The sequence below is a fragment of the Artibeus jamaicensis genome, unplaced genomic scaffold (genome assembly GCF_021234435.1).
Source record: "Artibeus jamaicensis isolate MK-2021 breed Jamaican fruit bat unplaced genomic scaffold, CSHL_Jam_final contig_444, whole genome shotgun sequence".
In the NCBI taxonomy this organism is placed as follows: domain Eukaryota; kingdom Metazoa; phylum Chordata; class Mammalia; order Chiroptera; family Phyllostomidae; genus Artibeus; species Artibeus jamaicensis.
In genome coordinates, this window is record NW_026521831.1 from 5,997,404 (window position 1) to 6,024,077 (window position 26,674).

Consider the following 26,674-nt stretch of genomic DNA (forward strand, 5'->3'; position numbering starts at 1 on the left):
ACAAATACAAACCTTATTACAGAATACACTGAGAGCCACAAAACACACAACTTGCAATATCATTTTACTAATTCAGCAAGAGGAACGAACGCCAGAGGCAGTGCGGGCGACGCAGCTGCGCGTGCGCGTTGAGTCCCGCGGCCGGGAGTCAGCCCAGGCAGAGCAAGTTCAGGAAGTTGACTCTGCGGGCGTGAAGAGTCAAGGGTCATTTTTACAGGATGTTCCCTTTCCTCGAACAGTCTCAAAGGTATGACAGAAAGTTCTCCCACGCTGAAGCCATGTGTTTTTATACACGGCAGAGGCACCAGAACTTAAAATTTCGGGGATGAAACAGGCACAAGGGCACGTCCCTTGGCACAACGCTTTTACGGCAGGACGTCTGCCACTCCACCCAAAGCGCCGCAGGTGACCACATCCGGGGGCTGGCCACCACCGTGTGTACGGAGCAGCTCCCTCCTCACTGAAGTGAAACACTCAATGCTGAGCATTTGGGGGTTTAGGAAAAGTGGCATCTGATTTGGGTTTGGTAAGAGAAGTGCAGGATCCTGGCTGGCTACAGTTTTTAATCCCAAGTTCACCGAGAAACAACAGTGCCACCTGCTGACACTGGGGAGAGCATCGACTGCTTGGAAACCCACCGCTTTGTGAGCAGCACATGCAGGGCGCCGGGCGCACAGCGCGGGGCAGACACAAAGGCGAGGTGCAGTGCCCACGTGCTCGGAGGACATGCTCTGGAGGACATGACAGCTGGAACTGAGCTCAACTGCCTTCCTGTTCTCTTCCCTAATGATTACCTACGTGAAAAACAAATACCTAATTGTGTGCGCTATCAATTACTACTGGGCTGCTGGCTACTGGCATGAATTAACCAGAAAGAAATCTTCTCTCAATGGAACCACAGGAGATCCTTCTGCAAATCTTCACTCAGACCCGCACTACACCAACGTTAGGACGAACCAATCGTACCACTTAAAAAACAAAAGACAAAGTCACTCAAAAGAAACCAGCCAACCGTGGAATTGTGCTGCTGTTGTTTTTTATTGTGTTTTCAATGGAGAAATACATCATCTGTTTACAAAATAGCTCTTGAAAAATACAAGGAGTACAGACACTATAAAACAAAGCAAACCCCAGTCATGGGACACTACGTACATCATGCGAAGGCAACAGTCTGATCTCCAGGTTATGGAAACTAGAATTAAAAAGTCACTACACAGAAAAGGTCCAAGTCTCCAGCTTGGCAAAACTTGGGTGCAGTTACATGAAACGTTTAATGAACTGAATTTTTCCCCAATCTGTAAACAAAATGACAAGACTAAATCTGTGCCTGGCAATTCCGATCTAACTCTGAAGCTACACAAAACACACGGACACCTCGTACACTTCACCTGTTAGCACGACCGTCTCTTCGCAGGTGGTGGGAGGAAGGGCAAGGTGGCTGTGCAGAGCCAAGATGACTGAGGGAGGTGCCGTGCTAGACGTCCAAAGTGTGGTGAAAAGAAAGCCTCAATCAATGTGGAGCCCAAGGGGGAGAGACTGCACTGTGACTGGGAAATCAATTTAGAAGGACGGGGAAGAGTTTACGGAGCTGCAGTTTAACAGGAAAATGCACGTGTGCCAAAATGGAACACCGCGGAGGGCGTGGGACACGCTTGTCGGAAAGACCGGCCAGGCTGGCTCTGTCCAGATGGAGAGAGAGTTTATCAACATCTGGCGTCCCTCAGAGTTTGTGAAGATGGAGGTTCTGCTGCTTCCTTTGGAGGAGTTATTCCCTTTAAAGAAAAGAGTTCCTAATCCATCGACAGGATAACGCAAAACGGAGGAGCAGAGAGAGCTGACTAGATGTCAAGTGCTTGCTAGAAATGATTTTTTAAATGCTTCTACACATAAAGTTTACTGACAAATTTTGGTCAACCATTTAAAAGTAAAAGTTAGTTTAAAATTCTTGGAAAAAATATCTTTTGCCCACATTTTTTAAACTGAAAAATCAACTTTGCTGCCGACAGCTCTGCGGAGCACACAAAATCCCCCCACGCAGAGCCCCGGTGGGCACCCCCGAGGCAGCACATTCCCAGGCCTCAGCCACGGGCTGACACTGCGTGGCGTGTGCATGCGGCCTCGGGGCCGCCGGCTCCACACCGCGGTGCGAAAAAACACTGGCAAGTAGTCTCGTCTGGAGCCGCCCTGCCTTGTGCACACAAGCAGAGGGGAAAAGAGCGAGGGGGGGAAAGCAAAAGGGTTCGTTTGTTTCACAGACAACAGATTGAAGGCAAAAGAATATGGAGCTTTAATGAGCTCAAAGGAAAAATGTTTGCTGGCTGATCGCTGATTTATATGCACTCTAAACAATTCTATAAATAAAACCAATATATCATTTCTTAATCATGACCCCATCAAACCAAGAGTTTCCTAATTCTTCTTCCGATGTTAAATATACACCCTAGAACTGGCCATCCAGCTGACGGGCAACAGCTGCCCCCAGGGACTGCACTGGGTGGCCTCCGGGCCCTTCCCTGAAGGACGGCGGTGCACCTGCACGACGGTATCCAATTTGAAGACTAAAGGGGAAGGAAATTCTTCAGGAAAATGAAACTCCATCAGGCTGAAAATCTAAAATTAGTTCTACTTTCTAATTTAAAAAAAAACATGAAAGTGCATCGTCAGAATAAGGAGTTCTTATGCCAGTTTATATTGCAAATTTTTCAAACAATGCATCAAACATACACCCAATCCAGATGTCGATTATGGATACAAATAGAGCTTGAGGGGTTTTTTTTTTGCTTTTTTTTAAAGGCAGTAATTTTTTGAAATAGTTAATGCAACTGTTGCTAACACAATAATAATAGTACTCCTGGCTTCACATACTAACCTGGACTTCCGACCGAGTGCTGGTTAGCCCAGTAAGGGAGGCCACAAAACCCCTAAGTCCGTTTTCAGTCCTGTCTAGTCTCGGACCCTCCATTCTCCTTTTTAGCATCTGAAGACGACAGGTGGACTTGGCAGATACTGTGTATGGACCCCTGAGGTGGTTTTTACCGATTCAATCTCAGTTTTATTGAATTCTTGATAACAGGAATAGGATTTGCAGGGAGAGCAGGAATATCAGAAAGGTCTGTACTGGATGTTTTCTGAGAACAAAAGCAAAGAACACAACACTGTTCAAAGCGCTGTAACCGAACAATGAGACTCACTCCCCCACTGCTTTACTCCTAAGATGAGATGGGACCTTATCATGAGAAGCACTAGAAAACTGAAGAAAAATGTTCTAAAATGATGTCAAAATGGAATGCAAATAAATATGACGTACTATGAGATTATTTCTTCTACACTTGTAGAAACATTTTAGCAACACATAGAAAACTGGTTAAGTAATTTCAAATACAGCTGCTACAGACCCACTTCTCTGCGATCACCTATCATGTAATTGTTAGGTTCATCTGAACACCGACTGCTGTGATGCTGACTGGTGCTGGAGCTCCCCCATGTGGGAGAATGCTTCAAGTTCACCCTACACACAGGAGCAGCAGTTACCGGTACATTTATTATTTTCTGACCCTGTAAATTATAAAATCGAATCTATACAACTTAGCAATAATTTAATTATCCTAAATTTCAGGGAAGTCTCATGTTAAAAGTAAATCAGATCATGGGCTTCTTTAACATTCAAGAACATGGAGATAAATGTTCCAACGTTCATTACGGGGAGTTCCAAACACATGAAGGCAGGAGCGCCCATGATGAGTCCCCGGCACTTGTCCTCCACCTTCGCCAGCTGCCGGGCGAGCCCACTGTCCTCCCCCCTTCGCTCCCGGGCTATTCCAAAGCAGATCCTAGCATTTCAACGGTAAATAGTTCAAGTTTATCTTAAAACAATAAGGGCTTTTTGTTAGACACAGCCACAATACTTTACCCCTCCCCCAAGAAAACCATTCCCCACACAGCACCAACTACAGGGATGTGTTTTTAAAAATCAACATAATCACTTTTATAATGGGGCGATTTTCCTGTCAGTGGCTCTAGGAACCTTTTCATCCTACTTCCTCGTAAAAACAGCCAAAGGGCCAGCACCTCTGGGTACCAATCACCACAGGGACACAACTGGGAAAGCCCCCTAGAGAGTGACGTGGCAAATGACAGGATGTGCCATCACCACCACGGCAGGACAGCTGAGGTTGGCTGGCTAAACAGGGCTGTCCGCGCAGTGCCATCGAACGCGGCACTTCTGAATGTCGTTCCGGTCAGTCCCCCAAACACGTGTTCCTTAGATAAAGGTCACAGAACTAGAAGGCATTCCAGAAGAGTAAACACAGAATTTAGAGCATCTTTAGGGACTGTGACACAGGTTAACAACCAGCAAAAACACAGTGTAGAACTACCACACTGAAATGACCCTGGAACACAAAGCACCAAAACATCACTGCGTCAGTTCGACAACTGCAGTGGTCATCTCTGCGACTTTGTGGGGTCGAACGGTTTAACTTCCAGTTAAAGAAAACATTTACTTTGTGTCAGAGTTTGACCTAGACTTTGAAATACAGTCAATTTGAAAGAATTCAAAAAGAAAACATTGCACAAATGGAAGTTCACGAATCAACAAAAAGATTCCAACCAAGTGCCTGCTATATGCAAGGGACTGTCACGAGTAGAACTTATAGGTCAAATGAAAAACTTATTTTAAAGAACTATAGGTTACAATAAATTAATAACTGAAGATCAGAAGAAACACTTTAAAAATAAAAAGATCACATTAACCTCATAAAATCTGCAAAGGCTGGTTTTCACCTGTCATCATTTACATTTCCCTTTGACCTACACCAATAGACCCTTCACGAACACTGCATACGGTGACTCCTGAGGGTGGACGTGACAGGCAACACTCAGTGTGTAAGGAGCTGAGTTAGCGGTCTTGACAGTGCAAACAACAATAAAAAGGCTCCATGTAACCCTGTGCTTTATAAACCACAACAAATACATTTTTAAACTAGCAAGTAATTACGTTAAATCTTACACCACAATAATCTTCACTTTTATAAAACTCCTTGCTTTTCGCATTCAGTACCTGAGAGGCCAACAGAGAAGCCGCTGTCTGACCAGCTTCTGATTGAGCTGTACTTGTCTCTGTATCAAGTTGTTCCTGTGAGACAAAGATGGGAAAGAGACTTAACAACTAAAAAGGTAACTGGGCTGGTGGCTAATAAAGAACACGTACCAGAACACCAAGGATTGGAAGAAGACTCAGCTGTGGCACAAAACCACCTAGGGAGCCTTGTTGGAGGTGAGTGCCCATTTCATACACACGTAAACTTCGATTTGTCTCCTTAAACCTTCTAAAGCTTGGTCAAAATAGCTCAACTTCCCAACCAGCTCCAATTGGACATTTTAAGCAAACAATAATTAAAGGCACACACAGGCACATTATGAAATGTTGCCCGATTGTTAACAAAATATAAACCCGAGCTCTTAGTTATGTGGAAAAAACAAAGCCTATTCAGTATCATTAGATGAAATTACCAAAGCACCAAATGGCCCCATGCCTTCAATGTGAAGTGGAAAGTCGCTACATCCCCTCTTTCCCTTTGGTTTCTCTGCCCCTCCGCAATAACCACACGCTGATTCTACTCTACATTTAATCGGGAAACAAGGCTGAATGAACCGTGTCATTCCACTTTTTAAAAACAGTGCACGCACACAAACATACTTATACACAAATGAAAATAAACATAAAAATGGGCATTTCTAGAAAAAATACATATACAGTAATAGAACAATGAAATACCAATCTTCTCCTCTGAAAATGAAAAGCGTAAAGCGGGACGTGAGGAGTGGACATGAAGCGCAGTGTTTCTGTAGCACGGCTCGGCAACATGCACCGAGTTTTAAAGGGAAGCATACTATCGGCCTTAGTAATTCCTCTGTAATTACTTTTTCCTAATAAACATAAACGGATGGCAGGAATTTAGCTACCGTTAATACTACGGTGGGAAAGAGCAACTTCCTTTTTTTTAACAGAAGCAATCTCTAACAATAGGAAACTCACGCAAAAAATGGTAACTGCTTTAAGACAGCATTCTATGCAACCATTAGTAGTATTTTCTAGACATAATATAAAGTAACATAAAATGTCTTCTTGACTTACGGGAAGAATAAACATTTGAAAGCAAAAAGCACTGGCAGTATACACAAACAAAATCTATGAAGACATCGAAACCATCCGTGCTGAAATAGCAAACATGGGAATGTGGATAATTTGGGAGAAGAAAGGTAAGCTAAAAGCCTTTATTTAGCACAGGTCAGTTTCTGAGAAAAATGATGTTCCAAGTCTAAAAGTTTCCATCCCATCTACCTTGTTTCAAGCCCCATGCACCTCAGCTTCTAGCCAGAACCTCCTGCTGAAAACTAGTTCTGCAAACACTCCACCCTCTCGCCCCAGCAGTGCGGCGAGCTCATCGAGGGCTGCCCCAAACCCTGCGTGTCCGTCAGGCACCACCGCAAATGCTCCGTCTTCCCTTTCCGAAGCCCTACGCTGTGTTCTGCAGTCACAAAGTAACACCTAACTCCTCTTGCCTCTCACCACCACCAACCTCAGTTACTTTTATTTTCTTTGATAATGTAATGAAATGCTTCTGCCTCTTCTGTATGTAACTGTAACTTCTTTAAAGGTGTGGGACACAGTTCACCCACTCACCACTCTATCCCGTGAGGTGCTATCAGATTACAGCGCACCCGGAAGGGCCTCAAACATGTTGCAGAATTCAATCTCAGCGTTGTGAAGTAACATTAAAAAGGGACAAACACTTCTCTGAAAACAGTAATGAACATAAGCTACTGAACAAAAGACAGCACAATATTCGAGAGACATTCCTATCACACCTTCTGTCCTCTTAACCGTGTATGTATCCCAAAGCCAAGTTCAGTGCACCTGTTTCTGTTTTATCATGTCCACTCAAAGCTGGACAGTTAGCATCTTCACTTGTTTCATCCTGTTGTTTAAAACAAAAGCTTTATTCTCTAAAACAAAAAATTTAGATTACTTGCCAATCAATGCTTTAATTTATATAAATTTTTAAAATTATGAAATAATTTAACCTGTAGGATCAAGTATGGTCTTAAAAGAGATTATTGATTCACCTAATTTTTTCATATTAACAAGTTTAATTAGTATACTAATTTTAGTATCTGACAAAATTAAAAAGAACAGACGAAAACTGGATCATCACCACTTAAAGTGCATGCCCTAAAACCTGTAAGCTCATAAAATATTTTTTGTAAGAAAGAAAAAAAGGAGTTCCTTGATTAAACAATTTAGACTTGAAATACTATCACCTGCATTCTGGGAGATTCATCCATATCTCTTCTCTCTCTTTCTCACACACACACACATACACACACACACACACCCAAGATTCTATTAAAAAAACACACAAACACACACACACATATCCCTTTGACTTTTCCAAAGTTAATTAACCACAGAATGCCCTTGCATAGTAAAGCCTATTGAAATCCTGAATACAATGTTTCAGAAATGTTCTCTGCAGGTCTTAATTTTTAAATTTATTATAATTTTATTCAAAACAACTCATTTTTGATAAAGAAAAAAGGAAAAGCCAAAAATGGCTGTGCTTTCTTATTCCTGCAGTGACTTTTTAATAAATATCACTTTCTTAAGAAAAATAATTTTGACACTAATTTCTGTTTTATTTACTAGGAAGAACTAGAATTTAATTTTAAATGTGGCTCTTAAATAAGATATAGAAACCATAGGCTAACTTACAAAGTAGGAGATTATTAATTGCAATATCAACCAATTCCAATAATATAAACCTTATTTGTATCCTGCAAACATACAAACTTAAATATGTGGTAATTAAAATTACTGGGTAAATTATTTTCTTAAAATTTTTTTGGGTTGATTTTTAGATGGGGGGGAGAAAGAGAGAGACACTGATTTGTTGTTCTACTTATTTGTGCTTTCACTAGTGGATTCTCATGTGCGCCCTGACCAGGGATCAACCCCACGACCTTGGTGGTATGGGGATGACATTCTAACCAACTGAGCTACCTGGCCAGGACCACCCACTGGGCAAACTTCAATTCTGACTGGATATGTGACATTATGGAACTACTGTTAATATCGGTAAATATACACACACACATAAAACATATACGGTAATAATACCTATAATTCTGTTTTTATTAGTCCTTATTTTCAGAAGCACTCACTGCTGAAATGATATGCCTGGGATCTGCTTGGTAACAATGGGGAGGGGAGCAGGTATGTAGATGAAAGGCTAGCAATGAGCTGTTAACTGCTAAGTGATACAAACATCATTATAATTTTGTAAATGTTTGAAATTTTCCATAAGTTTTAAAAATATGTGTACGTATATATGTATGTATCTATCCATCTATCTATCTAAATATATGTATCACCCTGGCCGAGTAGCTCAGTGGGTTCCCAGCCAGGACACATATAAGAGAATCAACCAAAAAATGCATAAATAAGTGGAACAACACTGATGCTTGTCCCCTCTCTCTTCCTCACTGAAAATCAATTAAAAAATAAATGAAAATACACATAGCTAAAATATAATAAACATAGCAACATTAAGTTTAAAAAATATGTAGGGCAAACCCTGGCTGGTGTAGCTCAGTGGATTGAGCACGGGCCTGTGAACCACTGCAGTTCGATTCCCAGTCAGGGCACATGCCTGGGTCGCAGGCCAGTTCCCAGCAGGGGACTCAAGAGAAGCAACCACACATTGATATTTCCCTCCTTCTCTCCTCCCCTTCCTCTCTAAAGATAAATACAATCTTTTAAAAATATGTCGGGCAAATTTTTCTACTTTCTTTTATATTCCTAGCACTTAAATATATTTGAAAAGCAGAATCAAACCACCTGGTAATACCTAAACCCTCCTATCTGCACACATTAGTGTATTATTAATTACGTAGTGCTGTGTTTCTCTCTCATTTGCTAAAATTTCTAACACCAAGCACTCATTAACAGAGGATAAAAGACTGCAGTTTAGGAGCACTTCAACATGAGGCTATTTAGGGTATTCAGAACAATCTTCTTCCACTTTAGCAGTCTGATTTAGGTTGGGTTCTAACCCGGTCTGACTTCCATTAGCTCTCTAAATGCAAAGCCAATGAACCTCAAGTTTCTCTTCTAAGGAATCAGATTACTCTAAGAGATAACCAAGATCCTAAGATCCCTTCTCTATCTCAAAATCCCATTTTTATTAGTCAACTCCAGAGCTGCCTAAACAAAACCCAGACTGAGAGACTATACAGCAAAAACAACTGCAAGAAAAAAGGGGAGCAACCTGTACTTTTACAGGGCACTTAGGCACAGCACTCAATTGCTAAACAGGGATCTTATTTAGTTACAGATGTGAATAAAGACTTTAAAAAAAATCAGTGACACAATCAGGGGTATTTGGGCACCGACCAGATATTTGACATTAATAAACTGTTGATTTGTTTCTAAGTGGGTTACATTTACTTTGTTCACACTTTCTTTTTTATAACCATTATATTTTAGATAGAAGATTTCAAAATTACTCATGATAGAATGTTTGAATTTTGCATCTAAATAATCCAAGTATAGGAGGAAATAAGTGGAAAGGCTGAAAAGAATGAAGGGTGCGGGGTCTGGCTCAGTTCACGACACTTGAAGCTGCATGATCAGCATGAGTACATGAAGTGACTCTCTGTACTCATGTGTCTACTTCAAATTTTCCATACTAAACTTAAAAACTTTATATTCCTACTGCTTCTCTAAATTAGTCAGGAAACATGCGTGTTTTCTACCAAGGTAAGTGCAAATAAAATTACAAATATTGTGCTGGCACACATTTAGTTAGAGCTCATACAGAACCATTAAGAAATTAACCAATTAAGAAAACAGAATGACCCATGGTTGGTGTGGTTCAGTGGACTGAGTGCCAGCCTGCAAACCAAAGGGTCATCGGCTCAATTCCCAGTCAGGGCACATGCAGGCCAGGTCCCCACTCTGGGGACGTGAGAGGCAGAAGAAAACAGAATGACAGGCACCTGGAGTTCCACTCACATGTACTGTACTAAGGTGAAATAGGAACTCTGAAACGCCAACAGCCCCGACCAGGTACCCAGACAAAACGTGCCAGCGCATGCAAAGCAGCGCGTGTGCAGGCCGACGCCAACACTCTGCAGGGGCGCTGGGGCTTCTAATAACAGAGTCCTCAAGACTCTGGGCCACTGCCTCCCCCAAACCCCAGCCTCCAAAAGGTCTTAATCTAGTGTTTGGAAGACGGTGAGAAGCAGACAACTGAGGAAGAGAGGGGCTAAGTCAATCCTCTTTGGGTGGTGTTTCTTTAGGAAAAAACTTAAGTTTTACACAGAAACATTAATAAAAAAGTTATTTCCTTATTGTGTAAAAAAAACCCTCCCAAGCCTCCCTCCGAGAGAGCCTCTGACTCAGTGTGTCTCCAGAGAAGGCCCGAGGATCTATATTGGGAGGGGGGGAGACGTGAAAAAGTGACTCTAATGTGCACCTGGGGTCTGAAATCAGCACCTTTAGAAAGATAATCACAGTCACAGATGCAGTTTTCAGAACACATGTTTTACAATAAACTGTGACCGGTTTCCATTCACCCTTAGCATGGTGAGAACGACAAAATTCACCAAATTATTCATGCTTCATTAACAATGACTACTTCCTAAAACAAACAAAAAAAAACCAAACTTCAGAACCTAGGGAACAGAACATTTAAAAATTAAAGACAATAATTTTTCCCCATTACAGATCAAACACTCTATGAGAAAGATTTTTTCCCACATTCTAAAAAAATTTCTGTTATAATGAGTTAAGTTCCTAGACACCCAATTATCAGCCAGAAAGCACCACAAGGCTGGTGTTGAGGACTGCCACCTCCAGGGCGGTGGGGACACCTCGCAGGCAGGAGACACCTGGAGAGGGGCCCTGGGGCCAGTGCGACTGTGTGGAAGGCTACGTCTGTTCCAAGACTCACACTAACACCAATGGACACTTCAACTGGTTTCCTTAAAACTGAGACTTTGATACAATAAACCAGCTACTACCAAATGTTGAAGTATTGCTAGAAAATTTCCTAGAAAGTTAGAGAAAACGATCACTCCAGGCCCCAAACTCACCTGACTGTGCAACTTGGCCCGTCGCCCTGCAAGCATTCCCTGAGAACCACCGGTACTCACTGCGGAGACCGCAAACCTCCACGTGGGTCTGAGACAAAAACTGTGTCCAAGAGGCTATGGAGGAGCCAGAGCGCACAGCACACGGAGAGAAGGGAACACTGACCGAGGGTGTCCTGTGAGTCCACGCTAAGTGTGCTACAGTCTGGGTGGACTGCCCAGCCCGACAGAGAGGCGGTCAGGGGCGGGGCGGGACCGAGTGCAGAGAAACTAGGGCGCTACCTGCAACTTCCCTACAAGCTTCCTCCTCGCTGCTTCCCAACTTTGGCTCACAAAGGTTTCCCTCCACTGGAGTTTAAAATAGGCAAGCTGTATTCCCACGGGTAGTGAACATATAGATACCTCTTCTGCCCTAGTCTTTTTGGGACTCTCTTCTTTATGAGGTGAGGATCTCCGTTTGACCCCTACTACAGGTGTTGGTATTTTTGTCGCTGCATTTCCCGAAGGTCTGGGTGACGGGTTCACCAGGCGCGTGGAAGAAACGACTCTGGAGACTGCAGGCTTTGGCGGTGATGAAACAGCTGGCTGGGTGGCGGTCTGCGGAACGCTTTCACTTGGTGCACCTGGGCGATAAGGACCCGTTAGAACGGAGGAGTTACATTGCGCCAGCGTCCACTTACAAGTAAAGCCTCGTGTCTCTGAATGTGACTGCACTGATAATTTCACATGCAAGTGCTAAAACCTTTAAAAACTGAATTCAAACCACTTGACAAAAAAGGCATCTTTCCAGATGAAGCCTGAATCCCCACACGCTGTGAGTCCCCACAAACCTGTCAAACCGATCTCCTTGCCCCCTGAGCTTTCGCCGGAATTCGCTTGTGGCACAGAAACTTCAGTGGCTTGTATGCTGGTCACAGATGCTGCTGTTACAGCTGGTGCAGGACTGCTTCTGCTATTAAAGAAAAAAAGTTAAGAAGTAAATAGAGAAGTATAAACTTCAATTGCAAAGGTATAAGCTATTTTCTAAAGGACATGACTGCGAGTTTCCTTCCCATATGGCACGTCAGTAACTGACTTGACTCAGGGAGATGTGACCCCACCAAAAGCACGCCGACACCAGAGCAGCGCTGTCCTGCAGGACTCCCAGTGCCAGTCCTGCGCCTGCAACAGCCCACCTGGGAGTCACTCTACAGAGGAAACAGTGTCAGACACTGAGTATAGGTTTTATTTAATACTAATCACATTACAAGCGCCACATGTACCTAGGGACTACCATGTTAAGAACAGATTTTTAAGAACTGTTCTATTTGATTTTAGGTAAAAAAGAATCCTATCAAAAAATATAAACAAGAAAACAACCCGAGAAATAGAAATGTCTCTGTACCCCAAATCTGAGCATTCAGGAGACCCTGAAAGCCCACCCAGTGGCCCAGAGAAGCAGCAGACTCTCCAAGCCCCACCCCTTCCTGCCATCTTGAGAAACTAATCATTCTCCCTTCACTCTCCTGTCTCTTCAACTTTTCTATTTTAAATAAATCCAACATGTAAGCACTTAAATAATCTCATTTATTACCTCCTGGAAAAAGAAAACAAAAAAAGGCCTCTGCTGCTCCTCTCCCCCTCAACTGCGAAATGACGGCATCACAACAAGCCAGGCAACGCTAGAGCAGTTCCAGGTTTCTGGTGCCCATGTGACATTCGCAGAAGAGCCGGAGAGCATTCAGCTTGTGAAAGCTCTGGGGCTACCTGGCACAGCTGTTCCGTTCAACGTCATGTCACTTCATCGTAATACTGATGAGAAAGACAAACAGACCCCACTGGGGACACCGTCTGCGTGCGCTGCTGCACGTTCCCCTGGGTCCGCAAGGGGCTGCTCCGGGGACCCTGGGCTCCTCCCCCATCGCACAGATGGGCGCTGGTGCATCTCGGGTGTCACAGTCAGAGTGAGTGGCGTGTGTGTGAGGAGCACTGTTATGGAAGAACATCCTGTGGGGGGGGGTGGTGGTGGTGGTGGTTCCCAACTTGCATCCCAAGCTGCCAGGATAAGCAATGGCCACCCACACCCTGAACTGGAATGAGCACGTTAGAAAAACTACAATCTTCTTGTTTTTATTAATCTTTCTTAAATGTACGTATAGCTCACCTTTATTTCAATGTTTCGTATTAGAATTGTTTGGTGATGTTTTTGAGACCAGAAATACGCCGTAAGAACTTGTGTTTGTATCAATTGGCCTATGGTAAAATGGATTTTGTTCATGTTAAAGTCACAGTTTCTAAGAACCTATCGACAATGTTAAGTGAGAATTTACTGCCCATGAAAGTCGCCAAAGTCAGCAGAGCAGGTGACAGCACGACCCCACGGAAATCAGAGACGGAGGAAAGGCCAAGGAGCGAGCCCTTGAGGGCACAGGCATCTCAGGACTAAGCAGAAAAGGGGAGCCAACCGGGGCCACAGGTGCAGGGAGAGGCCTGGAGGAGCCGGCCAAGTGGTCAGTACGTAATCACGCTCGTCATTTGTTCAGTACATACACATCATGAGCTTGAAATCCATAAGTCTTTACTTCTAGTATTAAAACTCCTGAAATTACTTAGTACATACACCTATTTTACACACACATTTACAGTTGGGAGTCTGTGAATCAGTTGTTTATTATTTATTATTGTATTATTCCTGTGTATTACAACTGTAAACCTACTTTTGCCCACCCCAGTATGCTGTGTGAACTCCAAGTACACCATGGTTTTTATAAAAAGCCTTAAATTCCTATTAAAATTTCTGCATTTACACTAAAAAAATTTTAAAAATCTGGAAAGTATCAGTACAGATGGGGAACTGCTCTGAAGCTGGAGATGTCAGTGCTGTGCTCCTGTCGGAAGTCTTCAGATTACGCGTCATTAGCCTGAGGACACACCGCCCACTCAGAGTCCAAGACGAGAGAACTGAACCCACCCACTGCACCTCGCGTTTTCCATCTCCTGCTCACCCAAAGAGTCATCTAACTTGAGCCTTTGCCATTGGCAATACTTTAACAATCTAATTTTTAAAACTGCTTTTTAAAAATTAAAATGTAACATGCACTCATAAATGTGCTCGAATTTTAAGTATCAACTTATTTACAAACGAGATCAGTATAACCATCACAACTTTAAAACATGGGCAGAACCCCCAAAAAGTCTACCGTAACAGCTCCCTTTCAAATAGTTGTGTATCCATTTAAAAAACGCTGCAGGGATATACTATAAAGATTTATAGAACTTAGCTATAAATATGACCTTGGCCTTCTGTGTTCTAATTTTTGTCATCGCAGTCATTATGTGTTTCTTTCGTAATAAAAACAGCTGCTTTGAATGTTTTTAGAGACATTTAATTCTTCAAAAAAGCTTCCCCTGATGTAAGGCAGCCCAGTAGACCTTCATTTTTCGTTAGAAGGTCCCTAGCACTTCACAGATATGTTCTCCTGCGACACAGGTAGAGCAGCTCTAGGACAGGAAGGTAACCTCGTCCCTCTCATCTGTTCTCCTTAGCAACCATACCATGCACTGTAGACAGCAGATGTCTCACTATATAAAACTGAAGGGGTTATGGCACTAATATTCATATTCGTATAGACTACAAGTATGATGCAGTAGGACAAAAAAATTACTCTTCCCAAAACTAAGAGTTAAATGGCCACTTAAAAAATGCCAGAAGGTGAGGTCTCTGGTGAAAGATGGCAGTGAGGTAGGTGGGAGCTGAACCCACTTACTCCTGCACCCAACCGGGACACTAGCCAATCTCCTGAAGAACAGCCAAAGAAATCCCAGCTTACATGAAATCTGCAAGCCAAAGACTGCAGAGGCTGACCCCGGGACCTCCGCTGCACGGGAGCTTTGGAGGAGAGCCGCAACGGCGACTGTAACCTCGCAGCTCCCTCCCCACACAGGGCAGGGCGGCCAGTCCCACACCAGGAGAGCCCCGGATGCTTCCGGTCGCTGCGGGGATGAAGACACAGAGGGAGACTCAGCAGCCGGCATCCTGGCTGGGTCAGTAGCAGGAACACATCACAAGACAAAATGAAAATACTATCCTACACAGATGACTCAGACAACAAGAACGCATCTCATGTGTTTATAAACCCCCGCTGCATCTGCACCCCTGTCCTCCTTACCCCTGGGAGCTGCCGGAGCTGCTCGGTGGACTGGTCTTCACGGCACTGGTGGGCGAGGGCACAGACATGCTGTTGTCACTGTCCACGGACAGGTCGAGGCTGTTCTCACTCACCGGCGTCAAACGGACGCCTTCTGCTGAATGCTGCAATTGATAAAGTATCTGATCAAACACAGCTGTTACTTTTATCCAGTGGACAGATTCTATGTAACTGGTGATGGCTACTAAAAATTTGTAACCTCTGTTATGAAAGCTAGGAGTTATGCTGACTACAAAAGGCAAAGATTTGAGAGACCCGCACTCCTAACTTCTAAGAGGTCTACAACTCGACTAAAGTTCTTCTGGGGGAGAAATGCGACAACGGAGTGTCACACTAAACGTACACGCTGAATGTAACAAACACTGCAAATTAAAATGTACATAAAGACACATGGGTCCTATATTTGAGGGCTTAAATACACACACACACATTATTAGAAAAGTCTTTTAATAATGACATGTTAACCGTGAATATCTCTAGCTAGCAGAATTAGAAAAAACTGTTTACACATTTTAAAATTACTGAATAACAAAATCTGTATAATTTCAAAAAAAGTGCCAGTAAGTACAATTTAGTGCCACTCCGCTTTGGAAACACCAAGCCTCTCCCGAGAAGAGGCCTCTTCCTGCTCTTACTGTAACTCAGGGTCACCACGGTGTGATCAAGGGGGCAATGAGCCCACAGAAAAGAGCATTTTCTGACAACTAAACTGCACATCCACCCACAAATCTGAATGTTGGCCCTTCTTAAAAAGCATTCAAATATCGGAAAACCAAAACAAAGCTAAAAAACCGTAAGTGGTTCTAAGGATAGAAGTTGATTTTCAAAGTGACTTAAGTTTCAATTTCAGAAATCAGTGCTATTATAATATCAAATTTACGTCTTCAACGTCTTTTTTCCCCCAGGATCCTTTCAGCCCCACTGTTCACTTACCTACAGAAACATTTTAATGGAAGCATTTGCACTGTTGACAAAACCCACATCCTGTGTGTGCGCACATGTGTGCTCTACAGACACCACTCGTGCGCATAAACACACACAGACCCAATGGGGGAAGGTGAGGAGGTCTGGCCGGAAGGAAAGCGGAGAGCATAATGCCACCTGCTCCGAAGTTCGCTGTGATGCAAATTTCCTAAGATTCTAATGAGCCTCTTTCCTATCCAAAAATTACTCCCAATCTTACTCTCCTCCAGAAAAGGATCTGTTCGGTGAATTACATTCAACTCCAAATAGTCACCTGCATGCCCAGGTGATCAAACCCTGTGAGGTAGCAGGGCACTTGGTAGGGAGGACCTGTAAACCTGGAAGCTTCACCTGGCTGGACGGAACAGGAAACAGCATTAAGCTGCTTTGCCTCAGGATCTACTTCTACGTGTGTGCGTCTCTGTGGGCACGAGAGACTCTGTGCTAAGAAACCATAAATATTCTGTCACGGCTCTCTGGTCGGATAAAGACAGAACAGACCACAGAGAAAAACACACATACACTTTGCACGGAGACGGAGATCCAGCTCACACCTCGTACCACCGGACCCTGGGCAAGTTTTCTAACCACTCTGTTTCTTCCACAACACAGACCATTCCTACGGGCTTGCTGTATCGTTAATTAAGTCAGTAAAAAAAACAAATAAATAAAACTTGTACGTTGTGCTTTGCAAAAAGCAGTTAATAAAAGGAAGCTATAATAAGAATCCAATGAAAAGATTCATAGATGTAAACTTGTAGATAGTTGTTATTTATAAAAAGAAGAAAAATGCTCATTCTATGAGTAGAAAGTTGAAAATAATTTAAATTATATCAGAGGATAAGTTTGCTCACTATAGCCACACAAATAAATATTAAGCAGCCATCAGTACTTACAATGTAATTTGCATAGGTAACCACAACACAGCAAGCACCAAAAAAAGGTCACGAAATGGTTATCATCAAAAACTGTTTTAAAATACCTAACTACATGTGGTTGCATATTTGCACTAAATAGTCTATGTAGAAATAAACTAAAATGTTAAGAGTAGCTATCACTGGGAGACTATAGTTAAATGTTACTCAATAAATATAATTCTTGGACTAAGCAACAACTTTCTGATCATTAATGATTCCTTTTGTATTCTAGAAGATTATATCTACTTTACTACCTTAAGAAAAAGAAAATAAATAAAACCTGTTCCAAGTATCAATACTGCCACGTAAACAGGAGTTTTAAAAGGCAGTCTGAGCCCTGGCTCATGTGGCTCAGTGGACTGAGTGCCAACCTGCAAACCAAAGGGCCGCCAGTTCGATACCCAGTCAGGGCACATGCCTGGGTTGCAGGCCAGGTCCCCAGTAGGAGGAGGCAGGCATAAGAAGCAACCACACACTGATGTTAAAAAAAAAAAAGTAATCTGAATCCAAAGTTCTGGTAAATCTAATTACCTCAGTGATAAATAGCTTTTTAATAGAACAGAAACAGTTAAATAACATTATTCACATTTATTTGTGAAAACATAATATGTATTCTTTTTGTAATGTAGTAATTACACAAGTATGGCTGCTTAAACCCATTAATAATATAATATTAAGGGACAACTAGAAAACAAATACTTGACACTTTAAAATAAAATTACTTCACAGTAAGTTTTGTTATATATATTTTATGACAAAGAATAAAAGAAAAAGAAAAAACAAACATTGCTCAAGAAAGGAGTAGTATATTTTTAGCACTTTCTAGATTATTTAGTTAATTCATGAAGCCGTTAGGTTGAGAAAGAAGTAAGTTAAGCTACATACAGGTTTTAATGTGATGTTATTTTTTTTAAGTTAAAAAAATTGCATTTTAGACCCCCCCCCAAAAAAACAACAAAAAACCAAGCAAGTAGCCCAAGTTCAGTGACTAATGATGATGGTGATGGTGGTGATGACGACAGAAACAAAGGAAGCGTTTACTCTGGGCCAGGTACTCGTCTAAACAACCTTTCACAGGTATTGACTCATTTCATTCTCACAAAATACCCAGTAAGGTAGATAAAAATTATATGCTGATTTTAGAGATGAGGCAAATTAAGAACATGATGTTTGTTATCAAACTTGCCCAAGTTTCAAAGCTAGAAAATAGCAGAACCTGAAATTGAACCAGGAAGTCTTCTCAAAGCCATTGCCCTTGACCGACAGACTTGCATTACATCATGTTTCAAGTTTTAAGAAACAAAACACTGTGAAGTTGATGGCCACTCTGTACTGATTGCTTTATTCCTCTTTTCCCAGCCCCAGCCAATCAACCGTTATGATGAGTGGGTGGTAACTGTTCTCTAATATATGGTATTATTTCATAATTGCTTTTAAATCATGTATTGTTTTACATTTTTTAAACTGGTAAACTTTATATAAACATATCAAATAGTACATATTCATCTGTACCTTCTTAAGTCACTTAATATGTAGCTATAGCTCATTTATTTTCACTGCTACGTTTAAGTATTCCATTATAGGAATAAGTCATCGATTTCTGAAACCACATAAAGAAAGAATGTAACTGCTGTCTGTGAATTAAAATCCCACTATGTGCCCTGTTGTGAGCCTGAGTAAGGAAAAGGCTGTAAGTTATTCAACAGGAAGCACTAACAACAAAGCAAAATACAAAGCATTAACTCCCGTTACCTCTGTTAGTGATTTTTGTATTTGGCAACTTTTGAAATTTAAATAAAATACATGTATAATTCTTACCAAAATAAGGTCATTTTCACTTAAAAAGTCATCTAATTTCCTTGATCTACGTAAATACCTAATTTAATTTGTTTACTTTTGAAAGGAAAGGAAATGAGATATTTATGTGGAATTACATAGGTAAGAACAAAAGATTTTTAAAAGAATCTAAGTAAATATAAAATAAGGATATGAAACATCACCACTAACCTTTCTAAAGTCTGAAGCAAGTTAGTGCAGGAAACCTGACTAGGAACAAGGTTTCATATAATGGAATGGATCCACTTAAATTTTAAAAATGCTGTGATCTATTTCAAATATAACTAGTTCACTAAGCCTAAATTTGTGAAGTACTGATAGCCTCTATACATAAAATAGTGTATTAGGAATGCTTTTGTAAGTACTTTCTAAATTTACCTTTTTCTTTTTCTGAAGCACATGATTAGGTAGTAGTTCATGGAGTTGCTTTCTTTTTACATGCATTGCAGCAATTTTCATGTCCACCTCAAACATCTTGCTGTTTATTGCTTGCCTATAAACTACACAATTAGGAAATTGTTACAAGAAATAGAAACATTTTAATAAAGGCAGTTAAACTCATCCAGGAGAAGCTGTTCTAAACAGGGGTCCTTTTTACATCAGTACTTCATATATGTAAAAGTATCAGAAGACCTCTCTCTACTGACAAGCCATTGCCTGAACGAACTCTAAGTCCCTTCTATCGCAAGGTCATGATCATAATGAGTAAAAGCACAAAATTTATGAATTCTTCCAATGTAATAACTCAAAGTGATAACTTAAAAGAGTAACTCTTTAAGGAACATCGGAATTGGAGTAAAAGGGATTCTTAAATCCATATGATTTTATGCTCCCAGTAAAATTTTCAATTCTATTCTAAGTAACAAACACAGCAAAACAAAAGTCAAACTTATTTAAATACACCTAAAGATACCTTTTAAGAATCTGCAAGATAAAATTTTAAAATAGCACATTTTCTATTACAGAAATAAGTTACATAGGTCACAGGAACAAGAATAATATGCTAAAATAAGTAAATCCAAATAATTTAGTTCAAGAGGGCGCCCAAAATGGAAAAATTCATTCACTCAAACAACAAGTGTTTATTCAGTGGCTATACTGTGTCACACTGTTCTAAACACAGGAGATCTACAGCACGGCACAGAGACCAAAGTAAGTTCAGAGTCTACAATCAGAAGGGAAAATATCCTGAACAGAAAAAAAGTACGTAACTAAAAGTTATCCTGTGAATGCAGGGCTTAGGGGCAGCAACCTCCCAGGAAGTCAAAAATAGGGATATAAATTTAGTCAGCCCTCCACATACAATTCCCAACCACAGAGCTGACCCCTGAACGTGGGTCTGAACTGTGGGGGTCAACTGGAAAATTCTGCATATAAGTGGACCTCTCGGTGCAAACCTGTGTTGCTCAAGAGTCAACTGTACTTCCTATCAGACATAACAGGTGCTACGGAAAACCACTGAGCAGGGAAGAAAAGAAGCTCAGCCTGGAAACTAAGATTACACCTGAATGGAGACTTAAATGAAAGTGAGGAAGTGAGCTGACAGTACCTGGTGGAATAGCATTCCAGGAAGAGCAAACATCAAGGACAAAATGTCCTGAGTGGAGAGCATGCCTGGAATGTTTGAGGAACAACAAAGAGGCCGTGGGGAAGGAGGAAAAGCAGAGATCAGTAATCCTGTATCTGCAACTCCACAACCCCAAAAGCTCCCACCCAACACAGAAGCTTTCGCTGAGACTGGTACCAGTACTCATTTGCCAGCAAACCCCTGACCTGAACCATCTGTGGCTACTGGCCTCTGCCTGTGCAATGTGACTATCCGATGGTTCCCTGCAGAAATGTCGCTGTCTCTGACTACAAGTTCAGCTTGAGGCCCTGGAATGGTACTAACTTTATTACCTTTCCGGTCCCAAGACACATGGATAAAAAAATTCTGCACTTATAATAAAATATGAGGTCAGACATAATGCAAAAGTCAGATCGGATAGTTTTACAAACCGCAGTAAAGACTTGGGACTTCTATTCCCAGTGACATGGATAGTCATTACAGGTTTTAAACAGGCGAGATGTGACTTCATTTAATGTCAGTTCAGACGCTAACCAAAGGAGCTGAAGGGTGAGGGCAGGGCGGGGACCCTACAGCAACAGCAGTAACCCGACCGAGCAGGGGGAAATGGCCCGGACTAGGCTGACAGCAGAAGAAATACCGATTAGCGGAATCTCAATGTGTTCTGAAAGTGCAGGCAAAACAACTTTTTAATGAATTTATATCAAGTACAGCAGGTCCTTGAATAACATCATTTCATGATGCTGTTGAGGGAAGAACAACGGATTCCTGACCAGGACCGCTGTCCGTGTGCCCTTTGCAGGTTCTCCTGGTGTCTGCACGAGGGTTCACCCCACGTCCCAGAGACGTGCAGCTAGGCAAACTGGAGGATCTAATTGTTCCAGTATGAGAGTGGGTGTGTGTGTGACTGAACCCTGCAACAGAAGGGTGTCCTGTCCATGTGGGTCCCACCTGGTGCCCTGAGCTGCCAGGAGAGGCTTCGGCCACCAGTCACAGTGAATTGGAATAAACGGAAATAATTATCTGACTTGATTTTATTAATCTTTCTTAAATGTATGGATAGCTCACATTATTTCAATGCTTAATATTACAAGTGTTTAGGATCTTTATTTAGAAGTTTGGTGATGTTTCTGAGACCAGAACTATGTCACAAAACTTAACTCACGTTTATGTCAATTAGCCTATGGTTAAAACTGTGTTCTTTATACATCATTTCACTTCAAGTCAGTTTCCAAGAATCTGTCAAGGACCCTGAGGACTCATTATTTGAGAAAACCTAGAGAGAAAAAGGGGTCCAATTTTTCTAGCTTGAACAACTACAAGAATATAGCTGTCAAAATCTGAGATCAGAAAGATCTGAAGAAGTTGGAAGAGACTGGATGTAAGAATTTGAGTTTTGAACATGTTGAATTTGTTTATTACCAAATCCCCAAAAGTTTTCCATTAAAATGTTTCAAGATACAGGACAACTAAGTATTTCTTAACCCCCAAACCTGAGAGTTCCTTGAAAATCTTGATGGTTCTTTAATACAATCTTTGATAAACAGCTCAGCTGAGATTCAAAGTACAAACTTTCTAATTCAAGAATCTTTACAGGAGTTGTCAGTTCACAAATAGTTTAACTTGACGTCAGTTTTTACTCTGGGGAAAAACACTTCTGTCGTGTTCAGCAGGTGGAGCTACAACCCTCTGATTCACACCCCAGAAAACCTGTGTGAGTACGTGTGCTGTCTCAGTAACCAAGGGTTACTACTTGCTATGGACACTTAATATCCTTCAATGAGCTTCTCACAACAAAGGATTCTACCATGTCCTACATTCCCAAAGAGAAAACACATACTTAGCAGTCATCTGAACCAAGAACTCCATTCTACATAAAAACAGAAGTGTTTTAACCTGGGTTTCTGGGGATGCAGCCACCAGATGTGCCACATGGCAATGGACTCACAGCCAGGTCACTGACATGGGTCTTCAGTCATCATACCTATGCATTTATATACTGAAATACACAGCATTTTCCTTCTATTTTTCCTTTACATTTAGTGTATGATGCTGATTTTTCAACAGATTAAACCAATGTTGTCTCTCCTTCTCCAAATGAAAAACTTGTGATGCTAAATCTGAATCTCTTTAGCAGAAAACTCCCTAATGGGGGCAGGTAGAGATGATACCCACTAAAGCTTTTTAAAGCAGAAGGAACAGGAGAGGTGTCTGAAAGAAAGACTAGTCCCTGAAAAGATGCAGTTCACCGCCGTCTGTAGGCACACGCACCCAGCCCTCGGAAGGTGGCGCATACCGGCCTGAGCCTCTGCCAACCACATCTACCACTGGGTCTTCCGAGAGCGCTGCCCGCGGGGTCTCAGGGCACAGGCCACTCCGAAGGGAACCTCTACTCATCCTACCGCCCCCAGGAGCTAACACTGGCATCGACATTTGACAGGACAAATTTCCTTCAAGTCACCAAAAGTTCCGCTCCAAACATTTCTAAGATTATTAATAAGGCAGTCAGACACAGATTTGGTCTTCTAGATAATCAAACATCTAAGTGGTTTCTAATAAGTAATTGTGGACAACCCAAATTTAAGATGGTTCTACTTAAGTCTACCACAACAGGAAAAAAAATCATCTATTAGCATTACTGAAACTAATTAACTAACCCCCAAAACATTAAGATTATTTTGATCATTATTGTTCACTATTCCCGATTATAATAGTTATTACAAACATCACATTATACAATAAGACAAATTCAAATGTTGGATTACCCGAGCAGAGATATACCTGTATCTGTGAAAGACTGAATGTCATAGGTGAGATCAACACTGAGATTTTCAGAGTTTTCGGTTTTTTTAAACACTAACCCAATCACCCACATCGTGCGAAATTCTTCCCTGAAAAGTAAGAAGAGTATTACTAGTTAATCAAGATTTCATAAAAATACAGTTATCAAGGCGAATGACAACCTGAGATATGTGGCAAAACCTGAAATGTAAAGGTATAAACTAAGTAAACCTCTAAGCCCAAACTCCATCAAAACTCAAGTCCTCCCACACACCTAATCTTTATATTTCTATTGATACAGAAACAATCAGAACACTAGGACAAATATACTTGTATTATCCATTCACTGGCAGCCAACTTTCTTAATGATGACTCTAAAGTACTAGCCACATTGTAAACAAGGAAAAATCATGTTCAAAACAATGAAGGAAAGGGGATTAACATATTGCAGGGAAAAAGTGAAACAAGAGAGGATATTCTAGATACAAAAACTGAACTGGAACTTTATATTCCTTAAATTAGTTAAAACTCAGTTGAGAGGGATATAAGGGTTAGGGCTATGGGAAAAAACCCATGAAGACTCAATTAAAAACCTCGATTGAAAAGGGCACAGGACCAGAAAGGTGATGGCAGCATGACAACGGAACAAGGGTGACCGGTTACCTGTGCACATTCAATGGCACATCTACTGAAGGGACCCTATAGCCTGTCAATAATGCGACTGCAGCAGCAAAAAAATGGTAAGCAGCTCAAATCACACTTTTTTACATGATTACAAAAAATAACCTGCATAAGTAGTCAGAGCAACAGCCATTCTATCACAGCAGTCCTACATGACTCGCTCCCCTGCACCTTCAATCTTTCTTTAATGCTACTGTTTTTAAATAAAGTCCGTCGCTCAAACTCCCTTCACCCTCCAAAAGCAACAAAGCACACAGAGCAGAGTAGAATCCCAGATAACACAGCAAGGAGCAAACCCGAAATTGACCTATAGAGGACACCTGAAGGTAGGAAGTCGGCCTGCTTTGGATGTATCTTCTCATTGGTCCAGAATACATCACAAACCAGACTTTTACAAGGTTGAATCCAAGTATGTTATCTTTAAAAAATTAATACAAAAAGCAAAAACTGACGCTTGGTGTTAAGAGTATTCTGATAACCACTATACCAAACAGGACGAGAGAGAAATGGCGAGAAATGCTAGTGGGCAGATCTGCAGAAACTGAAGTTAAAAGGCACCTATTCATTACAGACTATTATCAGTTATTTTAGTCGTAAACTTTTCTCAAGGAATAATTTTTTTCCTCAATGATTTTGATCAGGAAAACATACACTATCAATCTCAAATTGGTTTTGAGCCCCATATATACATTAACAGTGACCTGTTATTAAAATTTGCCTATAGATGCTTCTATAAGTAAAAGCTGAAAATAGGAAGAGACCAGATTAAGTCATAAGACCGCTTACTTGTCAGGACTTTCTTTGGGCGCTGGAAATGACTGGGGGTTCACGTGAGCCAGTGTAATAAACTCATTCTTCTCCAAACTTCCAACCAAGATTCGGATTTTTGATTCCACCAAGCCCACCCTGAACAAATGTCACTTAGTATTAATAATAATTCTGGTTAATTTGAAAAAGTGAAATAAAACACACACAATCGAATGTTTATGCTAAGCAGTATTATGAAAAAGCATACTTAAACACACAGGGGGCAGTTCAACTGTCTGAACCCCACAGATAAAACCAAAGCCTTATGCTCCACCCAAAAATGCTGAAGAAAAACGGGGGGAGAAAAGAAACCACATTTCAAACTAGGAAGTTTACAGAAGACATCTTAACAAATATTTAAAGAAAAAAATGAGTAAGCTAAACTAAAGCCTCTTTTTTAAAAAAGCACTTTAAACATACAGTTAGGAAATGATGCATGGATAAGGCAAACAATGAAAAACAGGTGCATCTGAATATCCCCAATTCCTATACTTCTACTGTTAACAGTAAAGTTCCATTTATGAATAAAACCAAACTGACTGTTTTAAGGACTTCCACCTCCTACTGTGCTCTGAGGCTATCTGATTCATTTTGAAGTTTCGTTTTTTCTGTAAAGTCTAATCTTGTACTTACCATTCTAGGCGTTGTTTTTCTGTTGGTGCACTTGCTAGAAGTACAATATAATGCCTTTGAAGATAAAGACAACATGCTATTTATTTTATTTAAGTGCTTTAAGCTGGACATTAAACCATACTATAATAAGCTTCATGAGTTATATATCAGCATCAATTTAGTAAGGGTGAACCGCAATATCGGTATGTACATAAAATCATAAAAGCTAAGGCCCCAAATTTCTGTAACTACTGGCAAGTCTTATTCCTCTGCCAGTAGAGGAATGTAAATAATTACATTATGAATAATTACCCAGAAAGTAGCTTAACTCAAGAGTGCTGCACAAACATGAAACAACACTGTGGCTCAGTGACTGCAGTGGGTGCTTTACCTACAGAGTCAACTGGCTGCTCACTAGGACAGGATCTGCCAGACCAAGGTTATTTCAATGGAAACAAAGCAAGGAGGTTGTAGCCACAACAAAACACTAAGTATACATATGACACTGATAACTTCAAAAAACACTTATCAAACACATGCTTTCTAATGCAAATGTAAAGGCAGTGAACATTAAACCCAAGTTCATTAACACTGAAGTTAGGCCTCAAGACTTTTTTCAAGTACCTGAATAAACTTTTCTAACAAAGAAGCAGATACCACTAATGTGAGAGCATCAAAGAATCTGCTTTGATCAATTCCACAGAAATGAGAGAAAAAGTTTTAATTTTAGAAAATACCATCATGGCCAAATTATCAACTTGAAATTTTTAAAACAAACTATACCTCAAGTATAATTCATATTTAACTCAATTTCTTGGGACTGAAACAGTTCAGTCCAATACTCTTCTACAGAATCCATTTTAGAAGTGATGGAAGCCAAACTTCCTAGCGGAACTTTACTTCAAAAAGCAAACCGACACCATTATCTGGTGTGGATACGGTTTGAGAAGTCACAGCTAGACCAAAGATTTTAAGTTCCTTTATTCTTTCAAAAGGCTGAAACCTTTAACATTATCTTTCACGTTTTGTAAATGAAGACTTCTGGCCAAATGCAAATGTATGACTTGGACCCAGAAAAAAACTAGCTGCCTCAGTCCAATTAGCAACCCTCCACCCCTTCCCCACCAAAGGCATTCTGGCAAGGGACGCTGAAGATTTGGCAAATTTAA

At 41.1% G+C, this 26,674-nt stretch overlaps 1 protein-coding gene across 2 annotated transcripts in view; it reads right to left on the bottom strand.

The window, feature by feature from the left end:
• Window positions 1-1,019: 1,019 nt before the first annotated feature.
• The window catches only part of PAPOLA (poly(A) polymerase alpha), a 62,719-nt gene continuing 37,064 nt past the window's right edge, over window positions 1,020-26,674 (bottom strand). Inside the window, exons 13-21 of one of the 2 annotated variants that reach the window (XM_037130349.2) lie at window positions 25,527-25,580; window positions 24,873-24,992; window positions 23,406-23,515; window positions 19,436-19,557; window positions 15,303-15,445; window positions 11,985-12,103; window positions 11,557-11,777; window positions 5,060-5,134; window positions 1,020-3,128 (exon numbers count right to left, since the gene is read on the bottom strand). In XM_037130349.2, coding sequence (XP_036986244.1) covers window positions 3,033-3,128; window positions 5,060-5,134; window positions 11,557-11,777; window positions 11,985-12,103; window positions 15,303-15,445; window positions 19,436-19,557; window positions 23,406-23,515; window positions 24,873-24,992; window positions 25,527-25,580 — 1,060 coding nt within the window. In that variant the 3' untranslated portion in view covers window positions 1,020-3,032. Of the gene's footprint in view, window positions 3,129-5,059; window positions 5,135-11,556; window positions 11,778-11,984; window positions 12,107-15,302; window positions 15,446-19,435; window positions 19,558-23,405; window positions 23,516-24,872; window positions 24,993-25,526; window positions 25,581-26,674 lie in introns of both variants that reach the window. The other variant, XM_037130348.2, reaches the window with a different exon arrangement.